Source organism: Chiloscyllium punctatum, chromosome 49, assembly GCF_047496795.1.
Source record: "Chiloscyllium punctatum isolate Juve2018m chromosome 49, sChiPun1.3, whole genome shotgun sequence".
Lineage (NCBI taxonomy): Eukaryota > Metazoa > Chordata > Chondrichthyes > Orectolobiformes > Hemiscylliidae > Chiloscyllium > Chiloscyllium punctatum.
The window spans coordinates 28,521,672-28,541,406 of record NC_092787.1 but is presented as its reverse complement, the minus strand read 5'-3'; the positions used below and the strand labels follow the sequence as shown (position 1 = coordinate 28,541,406).

General features: G+C 57.0%; 1 protein-coding gene across 2 annotated transcripts; it reads left to right on the top strand.

The window, feature by feature from the left end:
• The first annotated feature begins 333 nt into the window (after positions 1-333).
• Positions 334-18,970, top strand: ppp1r26 (protein phosphatase 1, regulatory subunit 26). 2 transcript variants are annotated; one of them, XM_072566065.1, is made up of 2 exons: positions 334-643; positions 11,845-18,970. In XM_072566065.1, exon 2 carries the CDS (start codon positions 11,899-11,901, stop codon positions 15,928-15,930), a length of 4,032 nt encoding a protein of 1,343 aa, XP_072422166.1. In that variant the 5' UTR covers positions 334-643; positions 11,845-11,898; the 3' UTR covers positions 15,931-18,970. The 2 variants fall into 2 exon arrangements, with proteins under 2 accessions (XP_072422166.1, XP_072422167.1); XM_072566066.1 differs by having other exon boundaries at positions 335-451.
• The last annotated feature ends 765 nt before the right edge of the window (positions 18,971-19,735 follow it).

Genomic DNA, 19,735 nt, shown 5'->3' with positions numbered 1-19,735 from the left:
TGACCCCCCGACAGTGCCCACTCCCTCAGCACTGACCCTCCGACAGTGTGGCACTCCCTCAGCATTGACCCTCCGACAGTGCCCACTCCCTCAGCACTGACCCTCCGACAGTGCCCACTCCCTCAGCACTGACCCTCCGACAGTGCGGCACTCCCACAGCACTGACCCTCCGACAGTGCGGCTCTCCCTCAGCACTGACCCTCCGACAGTGCGGCTCTCCCTCAGCACTGACCCTCCGACAGTGCGGCTCTCCCTCAGCACTGACCCTCCGACAGTGCCCCACTCCCTCAGCACTGACCCCCCGACAGTGCGGCACTCCCTCAGCACTGACCCTCCGACAGTGCGGGTTTAATGATATCTGAGCGCCATCCCGATCACTCGGTGTTGCCCCTGTGCCTCTCTGTTCCGGGACCTGTGTGTGTCTGTTGTGATCCTTCCCCTGAACAATCAGGTGTGAACACTTGGCGCGGTGTCTGTGGCCGGGGAGTGTGTGAGTGAGTGTACCCGGCTCTCCCTCTCCCTCTCCCTGTCCCTGTCCCTCCCCCGGGCTGGGCACTGACCTCTCTCTCTCTCTCCGCCTCCCCGCCCTCGAGTGCCCCACAACCCGCTGGGAGTGAGCGGGGCCGGCAGCAGCGAGCAGCAGGTACCGTCTGACTCTCTCACTCACTCGGTCCGTGAGCAAGGCCTCTCCCGGGGAAACCGCCACCTGTCCCCGTCCCCCACACACCCGCCCCGCGCGCAGCTTCGCGCCCGCCGTCCGACTCACATCCACTCGAGGCCTCAGGCTTCGGGCCTGCTCCTCCGGGACCGCGGGGGAGGGGGCGGGCGGGGAAGGCAGGAGGGGGAGGGTGAGGGGAGGGGGTGGGGGAGGGGGGGAGGGGGTGGGGGGTGAGTGAGGGGGGGGTGAGTGAGGGGAGGGGGGGGTGAGTGAGGGGAGGGGGGGGTGAGTGAGGGGAGGGGGAGGGGGGGGTGAGTGAGGGGAGGGGGAGGGGGAGTGAGGGGGGGGGTGAGTGAGGGGGGGGTGAGGGGGGGTGAGTGAGGGGAGGGGGAGGGGGGGGTGAGGGGGGGGTGAGTGAGGGGAGGGGGAGGGGGAGGGGGGGTGAGTGAGGGGAGGGGGAGGGGGGGGTGAGTGAGGGGAGGGGGAGGGGGGGTGGGTGAGGGGAGGGGGAGGGGGGGGTGAGGGGAGGGGGGGTGAGGGGGGGTGAGTGAGGGGAGGGGGGGAGGGGGAGGGGGGGTGAGTGAGGGGAGGGGGAGGGGGGGGTGAGGGGAGGGGGAGGGGGGGTGAGGGGGGGTGAGTGAGGGGAGGGGGGGGGAGGGGGAGGGGGGGTGAGTGAGGGGAGGGGGGGTGAGGGGAGGGGGAGGGGGGGGTGAGGGGAGGGGGAGGGGGGGTGAGGGGGGGGTGAGTGAGGGGAGGGTGAAGGGGGGGTGAGTGAGGGGAGTGGGGGTGAGGGGGGGGTGAGTGAGGGGAGGGGGAGGGGGGGAGTGAGGGGAGGGGGAGGGGGGGGGGTGAGTGAGGGGAGGGGGGGGTGAGTGAGGGGAGGGGGGGGGTGAGTGAGGGGAGGGGGAGGGGGGGTGAGTGAGGGGAGGGGGGGTGAGTGAGGGGAGGGGGGGTGAGTGAGGGGAGGGGGAGGGGGGATGAGTGAGGGGAGGGGGAGGGGGGATGAGTGAGGGGAGGGGGTGGGGGAGGGGGGGGTGAGTGAGGGGAGGGGGAGGGGGGGTGAGTGAGGGGAGGGGGAGGGGGGGTGAGTGAGGGGAGGGGGGGTGAGTGAGGGGAGGGGGAGGGGGGGTGAGTGAGGGGAGGGGGAGGGGGGTGAGTGAGGGGAGGGGGAGGGGGGGGTGAGTGAGGGGAGGGGGAGGGGGGGTGAGTGAGGGGAGGGGGAGGGGGGGTGAGTGAGGGGAGGGGGAGGGGGGTGAGTGAGGGGAGGGGGTGGGTGAGGTGGGGGAGGGGAGGGGGAGGGGGAGGGGCGGTGAGTGAGGGGAGGGGGGGTGAGTGAGGGGAGGGGGGGTGAGTGAGGGGAGGGGGAGGGGGGGTGAGTGAGGGGAGGGGGAGGGGGGGTGAGTGAGGGGAGGGGGAGGGGGGGGGTGAGTGAGGGGAGGGGGAGGGGGGGGTGAGTGAGGGGAGGGGGAGGGGGGGGGTGAGTGAGGGGAGGGGGAGGGGGGGTGAGTGAGGGGAGGGGGAGGGGGGGTGAGTGAGGGGAGGGGGATGGGGGGGTGAGTGAGGGGAGGGGGAGGGGGGGTGAGTGAGGGGAGGGGGAGGGGGGGTGAGTGAGGGGAGGGGGAAGGGGGTGAGTGAGGGGAGGGGGAGGGGGGGTGAGTGAGGGGAGGGGGTGGGTGAGGTGGGGGAGGGGAATGAGTGAGGGGAGGGGGGTGAGTGAGGTGGGGAGGGGAGTGAGTGAGGGGAGGGGGTGGGTGAGGTTGGGGAGGGGAGTGAGTGAGGGGGAGGGGGTGGGTGAGGTGGGGGAGGGGGGTGAGTGAGGTGGGGGGGAGGGGGGTGAGTGAGGTGGGGGGAGGGGGGTGAGTGTGTGGGGGGGAGGGGGAGTGGGGTGTGTGTGTTGGGGGGTAGTGGAATGGGGTGTGTGTGTTGGGGGGTAGTGGGGTGAGTGTGTTGGGGGGTAGTGGAGTGGGGTGAGTGTGTTGGGGGGTAGGGGAGTGGGGTGAGTGTGTGGGGGGTAGGGGAGTGGGGTGAGTGTGTGGGGGGTAGGGGAGTGGGGTGAGTGTGTGGGGGGTAGGGGAGTGGGGTGAGTGTGTGGGGGGAGGGGAATGGGATGAGTGTGGGGGGAAGGGGAGGGGGGTTAATGTGTGGGGGGAGGGGAATGGGATGAGTTTGGGGGTTAGGGGAGGGGGGTGAGTGTGTGGGGGGAGGGGAATGGGATGAGTGTGGGGGGGAGGGGGAGGGGGGTTAATGTGTGGGGGGAGGGGAATGGGATGAGTTTGGGGGTAGGGGAGGGGGGTGAGTGTGTGGGGGGGAAGGGGAGTGGGGTGTGTGTTTTGGGGGGTAGTGGAATGGGGTGTGTGTGTTGGGGGGTAGTGGAATGGGGTGTGTGTGTTGGGGGGTAGTAAGGTGGGGTGAGTGTGTTGGGGGGTAGTGGGGTGAGTGTGTTGGGGGGTAGTGGGGTGAGTGTGTTGGGGGGTAGTGGTGTGGGGTGAGTGTGTTGGGGGGTAGTGGAATGGGGTGTGTGTGTTGGCGGGTAGTGGGGTGGGGTGAGTGTGTGTGGGGGGAGGGGAATGGGATGAGTGTGGGGGGGGAGGGGAATGGGATGAGGTGTGTGGGGGGGAAGGGGGGGGCGCGAGTGTGTTGGGGGGAAGGGGAGTGGGGGCGAGTGTGTGGGGGGGAAGGGGAGGGAGGGCGAGTGTGTGGGGGGAAGGGGAGGGGGGTGAGTGTGTTGGGGGGTAGTGGAGTGGGGTGAGTGTGTTGGGGGAGGGGAATGGGATGAGTGTGTGGGGGAGGGGAGGGGGGGAGTGTGTGGGCGAGGGGGGGGGGAGTGTGTGGGGGGAGGGGAATGGGATGAGTGTGGGGGGGCAGGGGAGGGGGGTGAGTGTGTGGGGGGGAAGGGGAGTGGGGTGAGTGTGTTGGGGGGTAGTGGAGTGGGGTGAGTGTGTTGGGGGGTAGTGGAGTGGGGTGAGTGTGTTGGGGGGTAGTGGGGTGAGTGTGTTGGGGGGTAGTGGAGTGGGGTGAGTGGTGTGGGGGGAGGGGAATGGGATGAGTGTGGTGGGGGAGGGGAATGGGATGAGTGTGTGGGGTGGAAGGGGAGGGGGGCGAGTGTGTGGGGGGGAAGGGGAGTGGGGTGAGTGTGTGGGGGGGAAGGGGAGTGGGGTGAGTGTGTGGGGGGGAAGGGGAGTGGGGTGAGTGTGTTGGGGGGTAGTGGAGTGGGGTGAGTGTGTTGGGGGGTAGTGGGGTGAGTGTGTTGGGGGGTAGTGGGGTGAGGGTGTTGGCGGGTAGTGGAGTGGGGTGAGTGTGTGGGGGAGGGGAATGGGGTGAGTGTGGTGGGGGAGGGGAATGGGATGAGTGTGTGGGGTGGAAGGGGAGGGGGGCGAGTGTGTGGGGGGGAAGGGGAGTGGGGTGAGTGTGTTGGGGGCAGGGGAGGGGGGTGAGTGTGTGGGGGGGAAGGGTAGGGGGGCGGGTGTGTGGGGGGGAAGGGGAGTGGGGTGAGTGTGTTGGGGGAGGGGAATGGGATGAATGTGGGGGGGATGGGAGGGGGGTGAGTGTGGGGGGGAGGGGAGGGGGGTTAATGTGTGGGGGGAGGGGAGGGGGGTTAATGTGTGGGGGGAGGGGAATGGGCTGAGTGTGGGGGGAGGGGAATGGGATGAGTGTGGGGGGGGTAGGGGAGGGGGGTGAGTGTGTGGGGGGGAGGGGAGTGGGGTGTGTGTGTTGGGGGGGTAGTGGAATGGGGTGTGTGTGTTGGGGGGTAGTGGAATGGGGTGTGTGTGTTGGGGGGTAGTGGGGTGAGTGTGTTGGGGGGTAGTGGGGTGAGTGTGTTGGGGGGTAGTGGGGTGAGTGTGTTGGGGGGTAGTGGGGTGAGTGTGTTGGGGGGTAGTGGTGTGGGGTGAGTGTGTTGGGGGGTAGTGGTGTGGGGTGTGTGTGTTGGGGGGTAGTGGAATGGGGTGTGTGTGTTGGCGGGTAGTGGAGTGGGGTGAGTGTGTGTGGGGGGAGGGGAATGGGATGAGTGTGGGGGGGGATGGGAGGGGGGTTAATGTGTGGGGGGGGAGGGGAGGGGGGTTAATGTGTGGGGGGGAGGGGAGGGGGGTTAATGTGTGGGGGGGAGGGGAATGGGATGAGTGTGGGGGGAGGGGAGGGGGGTGAGTGTGTGGGGGGGAGGGGAGTTTGGTGTGTGTGTTGGGGGGTAGTGGAATGGGGTGTGTGTGTTGGGGGGTAGTGGAATGGGGTGTGTGTGTTGGGGGGTAGTGGGGTGAGTGTGTTGGGGGGTAGTGGGGTGAGTGTGTTGGGGGGTAGTGGTGTGGGGTGAGTGTGTTGGGGGGTAGTGGTGTGGGGTGTGTGTGTTGGGGGGGTAGTGGTGTGGGGTGTGTGTGTTGGGGGGTAGTGGAATGGGGTGTGTGTGTTGGCGGGTAGTGGAGTGGGGTGAGTGTGTGTGGGGGGAGGGGAATGGGATGAGTGTGGGGGGGAGGGGAATGGGATGTGTGTGTGTGGGGGAAGGGGGGGCGCGAGTGTGTGGGGGGGAAGGGGAGGGGGGGTGAGTGTGTGGGGGGGGGAAGGGGAGGGGGGGTGAGTGTGTGTGGGGGGGAAGGGGAGGGGGGGTGAGTGTGTGGGGGGGAAGGGGAGGGGGGGTGAGTGTGTGGGGGGGAAGGGGAGGGGGGGTGAGTGTGTGGGGGGGAAGGGGAGGGGGGGTGAGTGTGTGGGGGGGAAGGGGAGGGGGGGTGAGTGTGTGGGGGGGAAGGGGAGGGGGGGTGAGTGTGTGGGGGGGAAGGGGAGGGGGGTGAGTGTGTGGGGGGGAAGGGGAGGGGGGGTGAGTGTGTGGGGGGGAAGGGGAGGGGGGGTGAGTGTGTGGGGGGGAAGGGGAGGGGGGGTGAGTGTGTGGGGGGGAAGGGGAGGGGGGGTGAGTGTGTGGGGGGGAAGGGGAGGGGGGGTGAGTGTGTGGGGGGGAAGGGGAGGGGGGGTGAGTGTGTGGGGGGGAAGGGGAGGGGGGCGGGTGTGTGGGGGGGAAAGGGGAGGGGGGGCGGGTGTGTGGGGGGGGAAGGGGAGGGGGGCGGGTGTGTCGGGGGGGAAGGGGAGGGGGGCGGGTATGTGGGGGGGAGGGGGAAGGGGAGGGGGGGCGGGTGTGTGGGGGGGAGGGGGAAGGGGAGGGGGGGCGGGTGTGTGGGGGGGAGGGGGAAGGGGAGGGGGGCGGGTGTGTGGGGGAGAAGGGGAGGGGGGCGGGTGTGTGGGGGGGAAGGGGAGGGGGGGCGAGTGTGTGGGGGGGGAAGGGGAGGGGGGCGGGTATGTGGGGGGGAGGGGGAAGGGGAGGGGTGCGGGTGTGTGGGGGGGAGGGGGAAGGGGAGGGGGCGGGTGTGGGGGGGGGAAGGGGAGGGGGGGGTGAGTGTGTGGGGGGGAAGGGGAGGGGGGGTGAGTGTGTGGGGGGGAAGGGGAGGGGGGGTGAGTGTGTGGGGGGGAAGGGGAGGGGGGGTGAGTGTGTGGGGGGGAAGGGGAGGGGGGCGGGTGTGTGGGGGGGAAAGGGGAGGGGGGGCGGGTGTGTCGGGGGGGAAGGGGAGGGGGGCGGGTGTGTCGGGGGGGAAGGGGAGGGGGGCGGGTATGTGGGGGGGAGGGGGAAGGGGAGGGGGGGCGGGTGTGTGGGGGGGAGGGGGAAGGGGAGGGGGGGCGGGTGTGTGGGGGGGAGGGGGAAGGGGAGGGGGGCGGGTGTGTGGGGGAGAAGGGGAGGGGGGCGGGTGTGTGGGGGGGAAGGGGAGGGGGGGCGAGTGTGTGGGGGGGGAAGGGGAGGGGGGCGGGTATGTGGGGGGGAGGGGGAAGGGGAGGGGTGCGGGTGTGTGGGGGGGAGGGAGAAGGGGAGGGGGCGGGTGTGGGGGGGGGAAGGGGAGGGGGGGGCGGGTGTGGGGGGGGGAAGGGGAGGGGGGGCGAGTGTGTGGGGGGGAAGGGGAGGGGGGGCGAGTGTGTGGGGGGGATGGGGAGGGGGGGGCGAGTGTGTGGGGGGGAAGGGGAGGGGGGGGCGAGTGTGTGGGGGGGAAGGGGAGGGGGGAGCGAGTGTGTGGGGGGGAAGGGGGGGGGCGAGTGTGTGGGGGGGAAGGGGAGGGGGGGGCGAGTGTGTGGGGGGGAAGGGGAGGGGGGGGCGAGTGTGTGGGGGGGAAGGGGAGGGGGGGCGAGTGTGTGGGGGGGAAGGGGAGGGGGGGGCGAGTGTGTGGGGGGGAAGGGGAGGGGGGGCGAGTGTGTGGGGGGGAAGGGGAGGGGGGGTCGAGTGTGTGGGGGGGAAGGGGGGGCGAGTGTGTGGGGGGGAAGGGGAGGGGGGCGAGTGTGTGGGGGGGAAGGGGAGGGGAACGTGGTGAGTAAGGTGGGGGTGTGAGTGTGTTAGGAGGGGAGGGGAGTGAGTGTGGTGGGGGGAGGGGAGGGTGGTGTGAGTGTGTTGGGAGGGGAGGGGAGTGAGTGTGGTGGGGGGAGGGGAGGGTGGTGTGAGCGTGTTGGGGAGGTTGGGGAATGGGGTGAGTGTGTTGGGAGGGGAGTGGGATGAGACTGGTGGGGGGGAAGGTGGTGAGTGGTGGGGGAGGGAAGGGGGTGAGTGAGGTGGGGGAGGGGGTTGAGTGTGGGGGGCAGGGGAGCGGGTGGAGTGTGGTGGGGGGAGGGGAGCGGGGGTGAGTGTGGTGGGGGAGGGGAGCGGGGGTGAATGTGGTGAGGGGAGGGGAGTGGGGGTGAGTGTGGTGGGGGGAGGGGAGTGGGGGTGAGTGTGGTGGGCGGAGGGGAGCGGGGGTGATTGTGGTGGGGGAGGGGAGCGGGGGGCGGGGAGCGGGGGTGAGTGTGGTGGGGGAGGGGAGCGGGGGTGAGTGTGGTGGGGGAGGGGAGCGGGGGTGAGTGTGGTGGGGGAAGGGAGCGGGGGTGAGTGTGGTGAGGGGAGGGGGGTGAGTGTGGTGGGGAGGGGAGGGAAGGGGAGAGGAGGAGGTGGTGAATGTGGTGTGGGGAGGGGAGGGGGTAAGTGTGGTTGGGGGAGGGGAGGGGTTGTGTGCTGGGGCAGGGGAGGGGATTAGGGGGTTGGGGGCAGGGAGGGGATTGTGTGTGGTCGGGGAGGGGAGGGGGTTGAGTGTGGTCGGGGAGGGGAACGTGGTGAGACTGGTGGGGGAGGGGATGTGGGTGAGTAAGGTGGGGGAGGGGGTTGAGTGTATTGGGGAGGGGAGGGGGTTGGCTGGTGGGGGAGGGGAGGGGAGTGAGTGTGTTGGGAGGGAAGAGGGTGAGTGTGGGGGGGAAGAGGAGTGGGGTGAATGTGTTAGGAGGGGTGTGGTGTGAGTGTGTTGGGATGGGAGGGGAGTGAGTGTGGTGGGGGGAGGGGAGGGTGGTGAGTGTGGTGGGGGAGGGGAGGGGGTAATTGTGGGGGGAGGGGAGGGGATAAGTGTGTTGGGGAGGGTGGGGAATGGGGTGAGTGTGTTGGGAGGGGAGGGGGGAGGGGAGTGGGGTGAGTGTGGGAGGGGGGTGAGTGTGTTGCGGGGGAGGGGAGTGGGGTTAGTGTGGTGGGGGGAGGGGAGGGGGTGAGACTGGTGGGGGGGAAGGTGGTGAGTCTGATGGGGGAGGGGAAGGGGGTGAGTGAGGTGGGGGAGGGGGTTGAGTGTGGTGGGGAGGGGAGGGGGTTGAGTGTGGGGGCCAGGGGAGTGAGGTGAGTGTGGTGGGGGGAGGGGAGCGGGGGGCGTGTGGTGGTGGGAGGGGAGCGGGGGGGGGAGGGGAGTGTGGTGGGGGGAGGGGGGCGGGGGGCGGGGAGTGTGGTGGGGGAGGGGAGCGGGGGTGAGTGTGGTGGGGGAGGGGAGCGGGGGTGAGTGTGGTGGGGGAGGGGAGCGGGGGTGAGTGTGGTGGGGGAGGGGAGCGGGGGTGAGTGTGGTGGGGGAGGGGAGCGGGGTGAGTGTGGTGGGGGAGGGGAGCGGGGGTGAGTGTGGTGGGGGAGGGGAGCGGGGGTGAGTGTGGTGGGGGAGGGGAGCGGGGGTGAGTGTGGTGGGGGAGGGGAGCGGGGGGGAGTGTGGTGGGGAGAGGGAAGGGGTGAGTGTGGTGGGGAGAGGGAAGGGGAGAGTGTGGTGGGGGAGAGGAGGTGGTGAGTGTGGTGTGGGGAGGGGAGGGGGTAAGTGTGGTTGGGGGAGGGGAGGGGTTGTGTGCTGGGGCAGGGGAGGGGATTAGGGGGGTGGGGGCGGGGAGGGGGTTGAGTGTGGTCGGGGAGGGGAGGGGGTTGAGTGTGGTCGGGGAGGGGAGGGGGTTGAGTGTGGTGTGGGGAGGGGAGGGGGTGAGTGTGGGGGGGGGGAAGGGGAGGGGGGTGTGTGTGGTGGGGGCAGGGGTGTGAGGGGGTGGGGGGTGAGGGTGCTGGGGGGAGGGGAGGGTGTGAGTGAGGTGGGGTGAGGGGGTGGAGGAGGGGGTTGAGGATGGGGTGGATGAGTGAGGTTGGGGAGGGGAGAGGGTGTGTGGTGGCGGAGAGGATGAGTGAGGTGGGGGAGGGGGGAGTGAGGTGGTGAGGGGAGGGGAGGGGGGTTGAGGGTGCTTGGGGGAGTGGGGTGAGTGAGGTGGGGGAGAGGAGGGGGGATGAGTGTGGTCGGGGGATGGAGGTGGGTGTGGGTGCTGGGGGGAGTGGGGTGGGGGAGTGGGGTGAGTGAGTGGGGGGGTTGAGCGAGGGGGGAGGAGGATGGGGGGGAGTGAAGGGGAGGAGGGTGGGGTGGGTGAGTAAGTGAGGGGGAGGAGAATTGGGTGGGTGAGTGAGGGGGATGGGGTGATTGAGGTGGGGGAGGGGAAGGTGGTTCAGCCCTGTGTAAAGTGTGGGGAGGGAGAGAGGGTGGGCGGTCAGTCATTTGGAGACGATGCCTGGGCTCCCGTTGATGCCCAGGACTGTTCTCGGCAGCATTTCAGTAAGCTGAGTTCATTTTTAATCATTTGTTAACTAAAAACATGATCAGTGTTGAAACATCTCTTTGATATAATGTTTCTATCGGGACCCTGAGATATTCTTCAGATAATCCGAAATTTGGAGAATCAAGGTTCCTATGAATATGGACTTTAGGACAGCATTTGATAAGGTCCACGTGATAGGCTATTACACAAAATACGGAGTTTCAGGGTTGAAGGTGATTTAGCTGTTTGGATCAGAAATTGGCTAGCTGAAAGAAGACAGAGGGTAGTGGTTGATGGGAAATGTTCATCCTGGAGCTCAGTTACCAATGGTGTGCCGCAAGGATCTGTTTTGGGGCCACTGCTGTTTGTCATTTATAAAAAATGATCTGGAGGTGGGCACGGTGGCTCAGTGGTTAGCATTGCTGCCTCACAGCACCAGGGACCCAGGTTCAATTCCAACCTCAGGCAACTGTCTGTGTGGAGTTTGCACATTTTCCCCATGTCTGCATGGGTTTCGTCTGGGTGCACCAGTTTCCTCCCATATCCCAAAAATGTGCAGATCAGGTGAATTGGCCATGCTAAATTGCCCATAGTGTTAGGCGCATTAGTCAGGGGTAAATGTAGGGTAGTGGGTCTGGGTGGGTTGCTCTTCGGAGGGTCGGTGTGGACTTGTTGGGCCGAAGGGCCTATTTCCACACTGTCGGGAATCTAATCTAATAGAAGGATGGGTTAGTAAATGTGTGGATGACACTAAGGTAGGTAGAGTTGTGGATAGTGCCAAAGGATGTTGTAGGTTACACAGGGGCATAGATAAGGTGCAGAGCTGAGCAGAGAAGTGGCAAATGGAGTTTAATGTGGAAAAATGTGAGGTAGTTCACTTTGGAAGAAGTAACAGGAATACAGAGTACTGGGTTAATGATAAGATTCTTGGCAGTGTAGATGAACAGAAAGATCTCAGTGTCCAGGTGCATAAATCCCTGAAAGTTGACACCCAGGTTGATAGGGTTGTTAAGAAGGCATATGCTGTGTTCGTGTTTATTGCTTGGGGGATTGCGTTTTGGAGCCACGAGATCACACTTCAGCTGTACAAGATATTGGTAAGGCCGCACCTGGAGTATTGAGTACAGTTCTGGTCACCACCGCATTATAGGATGTGGAAACTTTGCAAAGGGTTCAAAGGAGGTTTACTAGGATGTTGCCTGGTATGGAGGGAAGGTCTTATGAGGAAAGGCTGAGGGAACTGAGGCTGTTTTCATTGGAGAGAAGGTAGTTGAGAGGTGACTTAATTGAGACGTATAAGATAATCAGAGGGTTAGATAGGGTGGACAGTGAGAGCCTTTTTCTGCAGATGGTGAAGGCTAACACGAGGGGACATAGCTTTAAATTGAAGGGTGAAAGATTTCGGACAGATATCAGGGATAGTTTCTTTACTCAGAGTAGTAGGAACGTGCCTGCACATTTGTAGACTCGCCATCATTGGACGTTTATGTGGATAAGTGAGCTGAGAGCAGTCTTATTTTACAGACAAAAACAGAAATTGCTGGAAAAGTTCAGCAAGTCTGGCAGCATCTGTGGAGAGAAATCAGAGTTAACATATTGAGCCAAGCAACCCTCAGAACTCACTTCACCTGATGGAGTAGCGCTTTGAAAGCTTGCGATCTCAAATAAACCTGTTGGACTATAACCTGGTGTTGTGTGACTTCTGACCTTGTCCACCCCAACTCCACATCTGTGTGTGTAGCGTGAGGATGATATCAGGTTTGCTGATATCAGCCGTGGTCCAATAACACGCAGACACCCACAATCTGTTAATGTGTGACACATGACCACAATCATACTGTACCTCACCAAGGGTCTGTGTTCTAAAGCTTTTGACTTCAAGTCTCACTGTGGAGATGAGCTATGATGGATGTTGTTTCTGCCAGATTCCTGGAGATGTCTTCTCTTAGGTGAGACATTAAACCAAAGTACCTTCTACCCTTTCAGGTGGATGTAGAAAGCGGGGAAATTCTCCCAGGTGCTTTGACTGATGTCTCTCCTTTAAACAACATGACTAAAACATGATCAAACTAGTTATTTCGTTACAGTTTGTGGGACTTTGCCACATTTTTCGGTTAGAACAGTTGAAAGGACCTTTATTGACTGTAATACACTCATGGATTTCCTGAGGCCATGAAAGGTGTTATGGAAATGCAACTCTTTTCTTGAGAAATGTTGAGGGAGAAACAGAGAGCAAGAATATTTCTGAAGCACACAGCAATTTTTAAAATGTCACCAGTTTGTGCCGCAGCCCTTTTGATTATCTTTTCTCCCCTGTGCTATTTCATTTACAGGATGTGAGTGGAGGAACTACAGGGACCACGTGTCTGGGATGTCACCCCTCTGCTATGATGTTCTTCACGGGTTTGCCACCTGTCCCTGTGGTACAGACAGATTGGCATCCGTTTGGGGCGTCCCGAAACTTCAGCCTCCCTGTGAGCTTCCCTGACTCTGGAGAGAAGTTCTCTCTACAGAGTGCTGTCAGCGTGGATGTGAAAATGATCATCGAAAACTTGCAAGCTACTGACTCAGCTTGTGCCATGAGCAGTGAACCCAGCAGCCAGGCACAAACCAACACAGCCCCAAAACGGCGAAGTGAGGGCATGTTAGACAGAAGCTCCATCAGAATTTTAAAAGGGGCTGCTGTGGAAGAGCTGAAGCCTGCTTATCCATCCTGCACACACGACACGGAGGAATCCAACTTGGGTCGCTGCACCCTGGAGTCCGACAGTGATGAGTCTGTTGACCGAGATATAGAAGAAGCAATTCAGGAATACTTGAAAAAGAAAACAGAAAATCCGTCCTTCACATCGAAAGCCGGTGACACAAATGTTCTCCCAGGGGCGCACAGAGCCATTGAGAGTTCTGCTGCAAAGATCAGCAATGGTATTTCACAGGGAAACGAAGGGGTGAACCCGCCCAAAACAGGGCTTGACCTTGCGAATATTGTCAGCCGAGAGTCTGCAGGATCCAGATGCTCTTCTCCCTGCAGTATCAGCAGCAACGACTCCTTTGAACTGAGTATACAGGCAGAGATTGAAAGGTTCTTACAGGAGAAGAGGAATAGGGAGACTGGCAGCAACAGCAGCCCCAAGAGCGAGGCTGTTTCGGTAGGGAGGACAGAGCAGAAAGAAAATCTGGTGAAGGTAGGACAGAAGAAGAGAAAGAGGTACATCAAATCCAGTGCAGGGAACCAACGCCATCCTGTTCCACAGCCAGTGATCAACACAAACTCTCAGGTTCCTAAATCAAGCCAGTTTAGGAAATCTGAAGTTGTCTGCAGCAGTGAGAAAGGCAGTGAAGGAAACCCCAAGAGTAATAAAAATGTGACTAGCAGGAAAAAGCCAAGATCTCGGCATCGCTTTAAGGAACTCCACAAGAGCAGCAATACCCGGTGGGGTCTCAGTGCTGAGTCAAGGGTGAATCCTATTAATGCACAAGTAGAGTTGTCTGATTCTAGCAGCGACGATGGGATTGAAGAAGCCATTCAACTTTACCAATTGGAGCAAAAGAAAGGGAAAACTAAGGATGTAGCCTTTGTCCTTGGCTTATTACCTCACAAGTCCCCTCAAAAATATGCTGATATGACTTCTCATATGAGAAGCAGAGAGAAAGAAAGACTGCAGACAGCTGTGAGCAAGAGAAATTGTATCCAGAAGCCTGGGCGACCTTGTCCTGCCAATCTTTCTGATACTGACACGAGTGACAGTGATGACTGTTTAATACAAACCAAGAGAAATACCACAGATTCCAGGCTTGGTTGGAAAGAAACATTTCATTCTGAGACTCTGTCAGAATCTCCCCCAAAACGGGAAAGGTCTCTTATGACCAAAGTGCAGTCACCTGCAGACAGTATATTAGGTGGTGCTCCTTCAGAAAAGGGAGAGCATGCGGGCAAAGGCAAGACAAGCTGTGAAAACACTAATGTTGCCTCCCAGCAGGTCACGCTTTCTTCAGATAGTGAAAGCAGTTCTGCAGACAGCAGTGACAGCATTGAAAAAGAAATTCAAACTTATTTGGCTCTGAAAGCAAGCCAAAGCAGTCAGAAATCCAGCAAAGTCGGGACTGTGAGTGATCTGGACAGAAACTTCTCCCAAGAACCAAAGATTGAAGACAATCTGAACACCTCTTCATCTTTGTTTATTTCTTTGTCTTCGTCTTCATCTCAGACATCATTGTTACAAAAGAAAAGGCTGAAGAATAATGTCAGTTCTGATCATAAACTTGAAAAGGAGAAACTGAGAGAAAGTCAACCAAGTGAGTCCAGTGTGGAAGCTCTTGTGTTAACTAACAATTCAACTGTTACCTCCAAGATTAATCTTAAAGATAGTTCATCAGGGCAAAACATAGCTGACATGAGTAACATATGGTACAGCATGACTCTTAGTCAAAATCAAGAAAAATTGTCTCCCAAGGATCGGGTTGGAGAGAAACAGTCCACTGTTAAGGCTGTCCATGACTCTTGGCAGACAGATGAGAAGAGTAGCTCACTGGATAGTGACGAAGACTTGGATAGAGCTACAAAGGATCTCTTGCAAACCAGGAAGAAGCTGGGGAAAAGATCAAGAGATATGAAGAACCGGTGCAAGAAACGAGTGCGGTTTACAGGAGCAGAGGTTCTTACTTACTCTGAGCAAAGCACAGGAATCGGTGACAAAACGCTCAGGACCGCTGGAGAAGGCTACACTGTTAGCCACGGCCCCTTAAAAAGCTGCTTATCAAAAAGTAACAAGAGCGCTTGCAGACGTTATTTAGACTTGAAGAGTAAAGGGAATAAGAAGACCGAAGAGCATTCAGAATGTGAAGGCAACAGCAAAATGACCAGTATCAGAAATCTCAAGATTGGTTTGTCATGTGGTACTGCATTCAGCACAGCTGATGGGCCAACTTGGAAAAATATAACAATTGAGAACAGCAGTTCTGCAGATAGCGATGATGGGATTGAGCAAGAAATTCTGAAGTTCCTTGCTGAAAAGGCCCGAGCAAATAGCAGGTTGAACGAGCCTACAGATGATCCAAACACAGTGCATGGATTTAAAAGACAGGAGGAGGAGAACAAACAGTCGGAAATGACAGACTTGGACAGGGCTCTGTCTACCCTCCCTCAACAAGCTGAGGGATCTCAGAGGGTTAATATGAAGGGGCCATGTCGCTTGGAAGATGAGCCCACAGCTGGGTATTTTCAGAGAGAAATGGAAAGGGCTGGGACTGAAAGCAAGACCAATATTAACCAGCAGGATTTGCTACAGAACATTCATGGTACCTGTCGTGCCCAGTGCCAGAATGAAGACAAACACACCTTAGGAGAACCACCAGCAACTTCCAAGACTGAGACTAAGGCTGGAATTGTTCTAGGAAGTTTGCAAGTTGACAACATAGTCTGCCCAGGGAAAGGTGTATGCCGCAGTGATGTCCTTGAGGACAAAAAGATGACTACTAGCCCAGAGAACATTCAGAGGAAAACAACGCAGTCCTTGGCTTCTGAGCAGAGTGTGCCATATGTCAACTCCAAATTGTTGCTAACAGGACAACCTAAACTGCAAGCTGGCCAAATCAGATCTCCCAAGCAAACTGTAAACAAATTGTGGAATATCTTCCAGACTGACTGTCTCAGTGACACTGAATCAGTGAGCCAGGAGAATGGAACCTGCAGAAGGGGACAGTATTCCAGGGACAGTTGGTCAGATCTTGGTCGTGGTACAAACCAAAGCTCACCAGCTGTGGTTAACACTCTCTCCCATGTAGGCTGGGCAGGTAGTGCGAAAATGAAGAGTGAGAAAGGTAAAAATCAAGGTCAACCTTTAGCATCTCTGATGCCATCAGTAAGTGTTGGTGCTCAGTGCAGTGAAGTGAGCCAGCTACCTAGTATTGTAGGGCAAGAGCAAAGTGACCATAATTATCAGAGTGGAGTGAAGAGTGAGGAGAGGGAGTACAGTGATGCGACATTCACACACTCTAACTGTGAGACTTTGCATCTCTGCGAAATGTCAGGAGCGTGCAGCTGTTTGCCGATTGCTGAACCTACCATAGCCTCAGCCCACAAGGAAGGCAGCAGTGTAGAACAGAGAGTCGACAGTGTAGGAGCAGCGAGTGCAACAGAAACACTGATTGCTGAGGAAGCTTCTAAAGGGGAGGCAAGCAGCAAGTGCAAGAGTGGAGGAACTGGGGTTACTCTCCTCAGCCTTCAGTGCCAGCCACTGAGCCAGACTTCGTCAGGATCTAAGATTGAGGAGCAAAACGACAGGGGCTCAAGAGCAGAGGAGGCAGCACAGGGGAACAGTCCTGAAGCTTTTTATGACAGAGCTAGCGATCATTCAGATGATGACAGTAGAGTGGACACTGACAGGTCAGGACTGCAGAGGCAGGGGGCTGAGGTGTAAGTATATTATACAGTAGCACATCTCTGAATTATTTATGATACGGTCACAATGTTCAGTCTAGATTTCTTTTGTGGGACAGGAAGGTTATGATATGTAAGCTTCTGGATTAAATCAATGTTGTTGAAGGTGTATCTTTTATACTCTGTTAAAAGTAATTAATTTGATTAAGAATGCAGCTCTTTAGATAAACAAATTTCTTTTCAGAGCTGTAAGACCGTCCCCTTATCCACCCAGTGAAATGTGGTTGGGGTAGGCACTTTGTCTAGCTTCCAGCTCAATCTCTGCATTTGCATCTCCTGATCTCTGTGGACACATTCCAATCATTATGACCACTGCAGGGCACACTCTTGTTCCATTCAGTGATACTGAAGCAGCCTAGCATGGGTTCAGCATTTCAGAAAGACCTGTGATGAGCTAACTGCTTAGAGCCAGGGATGTACCAGCCAGCCTCAGCATCATGGAGGTTATCAGAGGGGAGAGACCAGCCCCAGTCAGTGCCCCTGCTCTGGGATAGAGACAGAGTGGATGCTCTCCTCCATTGCCTCCTGTGGGCTCACGGGTGAATGACAGTCAGAGATGACAGTTGAGATGACAATAGGGTTATATATCTTGAATAGAAATTACACCCTTGAGTTTTTTTGAACTTGCCTGCATGTAGGTAGCTGACACCTTCTGTGTTCGAGCTTTCTTTAATGCCTGGAGACTAACAAGGCTGTGTTTAGCTGTGCTTCAATTTGAAACTGGCAGCATGTGACTCAGGACCCTGTGAAGGGGAAAGGGGTGAGCAACATGACAGATCCTGCAAGGGGGCATTAATTTTATGTGTTTTTGTGTGTCAGTGATTCTGTGTACACATGTGCCTGTGGAGATTAGGAATATAGATGTTGAGAAATCAGGTATTTCTGTTTTCTGCAGTGAGACAATGGTGTAAGGGCTGAACACTCCTAGGTCAATTACAGCATAAGCAGGTACAGAGTAAAGCCCCATCTGCTCTACTCCCAACAATGTGCCTTAATTCTCTAAGCACTTCACGCCCTACTGTACACAAGTGTAATAGCTTGTCATTTCCTGTGCACTAGCCATCTTTTGTAGACTCTCAGAACTGAGATTGCTGATTCCTCTGTCAGACTATGGGCAGTCAGTGGCTGGAACCTACTTGCCCCTCAGTATGGCCACCTGCATCAGTCTGGATGTGAATACCCATGCCCAAGGTGAGACTGCCTGTTTCACACCGATTGCTATAGATTCGGAGCCTACACTCTCATTGACAATATTCACTGGATCATGTGTTCTAATTCAGTTAGTGAAGATAGAGCCTGAGAACTGATTGTTTTTATTCCAGTTACCTGTTGTTTTGTGATTAATTTTATTTCCAAAAGAGACCTGAGGGTTTGGGGTCTCCTTTACCCTAAGCTACTTGGCGATGTTAGCATTGGTGAGCAATCTCTGATTCGGGAGTAACTTCATTAAGAAGAAAAGTAGGCCCCACAAGTTTACATTGACCTGAGGGTGATGTTTGGCCTTTGGCTAACTGCAGGAACTCTCATTACCACAAACTCATTCTGTAAAGATTTAACAGCTAAACATTACTGCAGAGGTTTTCAAATGTAATGGGAAATGCTTTTGACACCAAAATAAATAATCTTTCTTCCCCTACCTTTCACTGACTTAGCAAATCTCAGGCAAGGATAGGCACTGCTATTTGTGGTTTGCCTAAGGATCAGAAGGGGAGGTCTCTGAATACCATTCAGCTTCAGCTGAGGGGAAAATTGGCTCAGCTATGATACCCTCTGGCCTATAACACTCAGGGTGTATAAACAGGGTGAGGAATTGTGGGGCAATCAACATGTGTAGAAAAATACTGCAGGAATGGAGGGAAGAGAAGTTAAGCAAATTTTGATTTTATAGAAAGCCAATGTTGGTTCAGGGCATTGATATATATGCAGACAAACACGCACTGGAAGCAAATTCTGTATTTTCTCTGAATTTGATATTGAAATGTGAAATCTGTACAGATGGTTCATACTCCAAGAGTATAGGCTTGCATTGAATTTAATGAGTTTTCTTAATTTTTTAGGTCTTTATATGTATATGTGAAGTCAAATATCATTATGCTGCAAAATTCCACTGAGCAACCCATAATTAGGTTTAAATGTATGGGTTCCAACCCGCTCTCTGACTCTGTCACTGCTTTGCCACAGAGGTTCAATCAGGAAAACTAACAAGTAACATTCCTGAAGAAAACACCTTTACAGTGGATTTTATAAAATGTGTGAACTGGCACGATGCAAATAACTTGAGGAAGATTTATTCTGTGCTGTCTCTATCAACCCAAAATGACAGTATAACTCACCAGTAGAATTCTGACCGACTGAGTCTGGAGAGAGTATGTCTTTGATTTACATTTCTCTGTGACATATCTAGAGATACATCCAGCGACTTACCGAGAAATAGCAACCCATTCCCTAGGATCAGCCTGATTAGAGTGGTAGCTGCATCTTTCAAAACAGTGCTGTGGCTTTCCATTCATGTACAGCAGCACAAGTGATGTGTCAGGAAGGTGTATAACAGCAGAGAGGTGACACATAGAAATCTGGCAGGCCTCCTGGCTCCTCACAGCAACCTCGCCGATCCAGAGTTTGATGACCTTTGGACTGGATAGGCATTCCAATAGTTTTGGTACAATTCCTGATGTTGGGGTGAAGATGTGTTCAAAGACCTGTCCAGCAATGCTCATGAATTGTTTAAAGTGGGATTTTTTTCCCCTGATTTTGGTCATTCTGAATAAGCTCTGATGACAGCACTGATATTGGATATTCTTTATCATTAGAATGTTGCTCCTGTTTCTGTTTTACATCAATTTTTATTTTTAGTGTACATGTCGCCAAATGCTGTCTTGTGAAATTTGCTTCTGATGTTGAAAGTACTCCTTAGTTTTTGCCTGAGGGGTATTGATGCACATACTTTTTAACAAATTTGTGAAAATTATTTAAATTATACAGTCTACATGACATTTACCTAATAAATAACACAGACCAGGGTTTGTGATGGTGGTGGTTTTTGGAGATGAACCTCATGGGGACAGAACTCTGTTTGTCACTGACCATTCTCCCTCTTGCTGTCCCTCTTTCTTCCCACCCTTGCTGACCTTGTAAGTGTGTATGAAGACTTTCTGTTTGCTATTTCTAATGTCTTCATCATAGTCATAGTTTGTAAATACTACTCTTTCACCGCCTTTATTAAAATTCACTCATGGCACCTGGTTGATGCTGGCTGGGCCAGCATTTATTGCCTATTTCTTGAGAATATGATGGTGAACTGCCTTCTTGAACCACTGAGGCCCATATGGTGTATATACATCCGCAATGCCCATAGAAAGGGAATTCTAGGCTTTTGACCCAAAGACACGGAAAGAATGGCAATATATTTCCAAGTCAGGATGTGAGTGACTTTGAGGGGAACTTGGGATGGTATTCCCATGTCCTTGTCTTTCTAGATGGAAGTGATTGTGGCTTTGAAAGGTGAATTTTTGCAGCGCATCTTGTAGATAGTACACGCTGCTGCTACTGAGTGTCAATGGTGGCGGGAGTGGATGTTTTTGGGCATAGTGCTGATTAAGTGGGATGCTTTGTCCTGGATGGTGTCGAGATTCTTGAGTGTTGTTGAAGCTGTACCCTTCCAGGCAAGTGGGGAGTATTCCATCACACTCCTGACTTGTGCCTTTTAGATTGGGAAAGGCTTTGGGGAGTCAGGTGAATTACTCGCCACAGTATACCTTGCCTCTGACCTGCTTTTAGAAACGTAG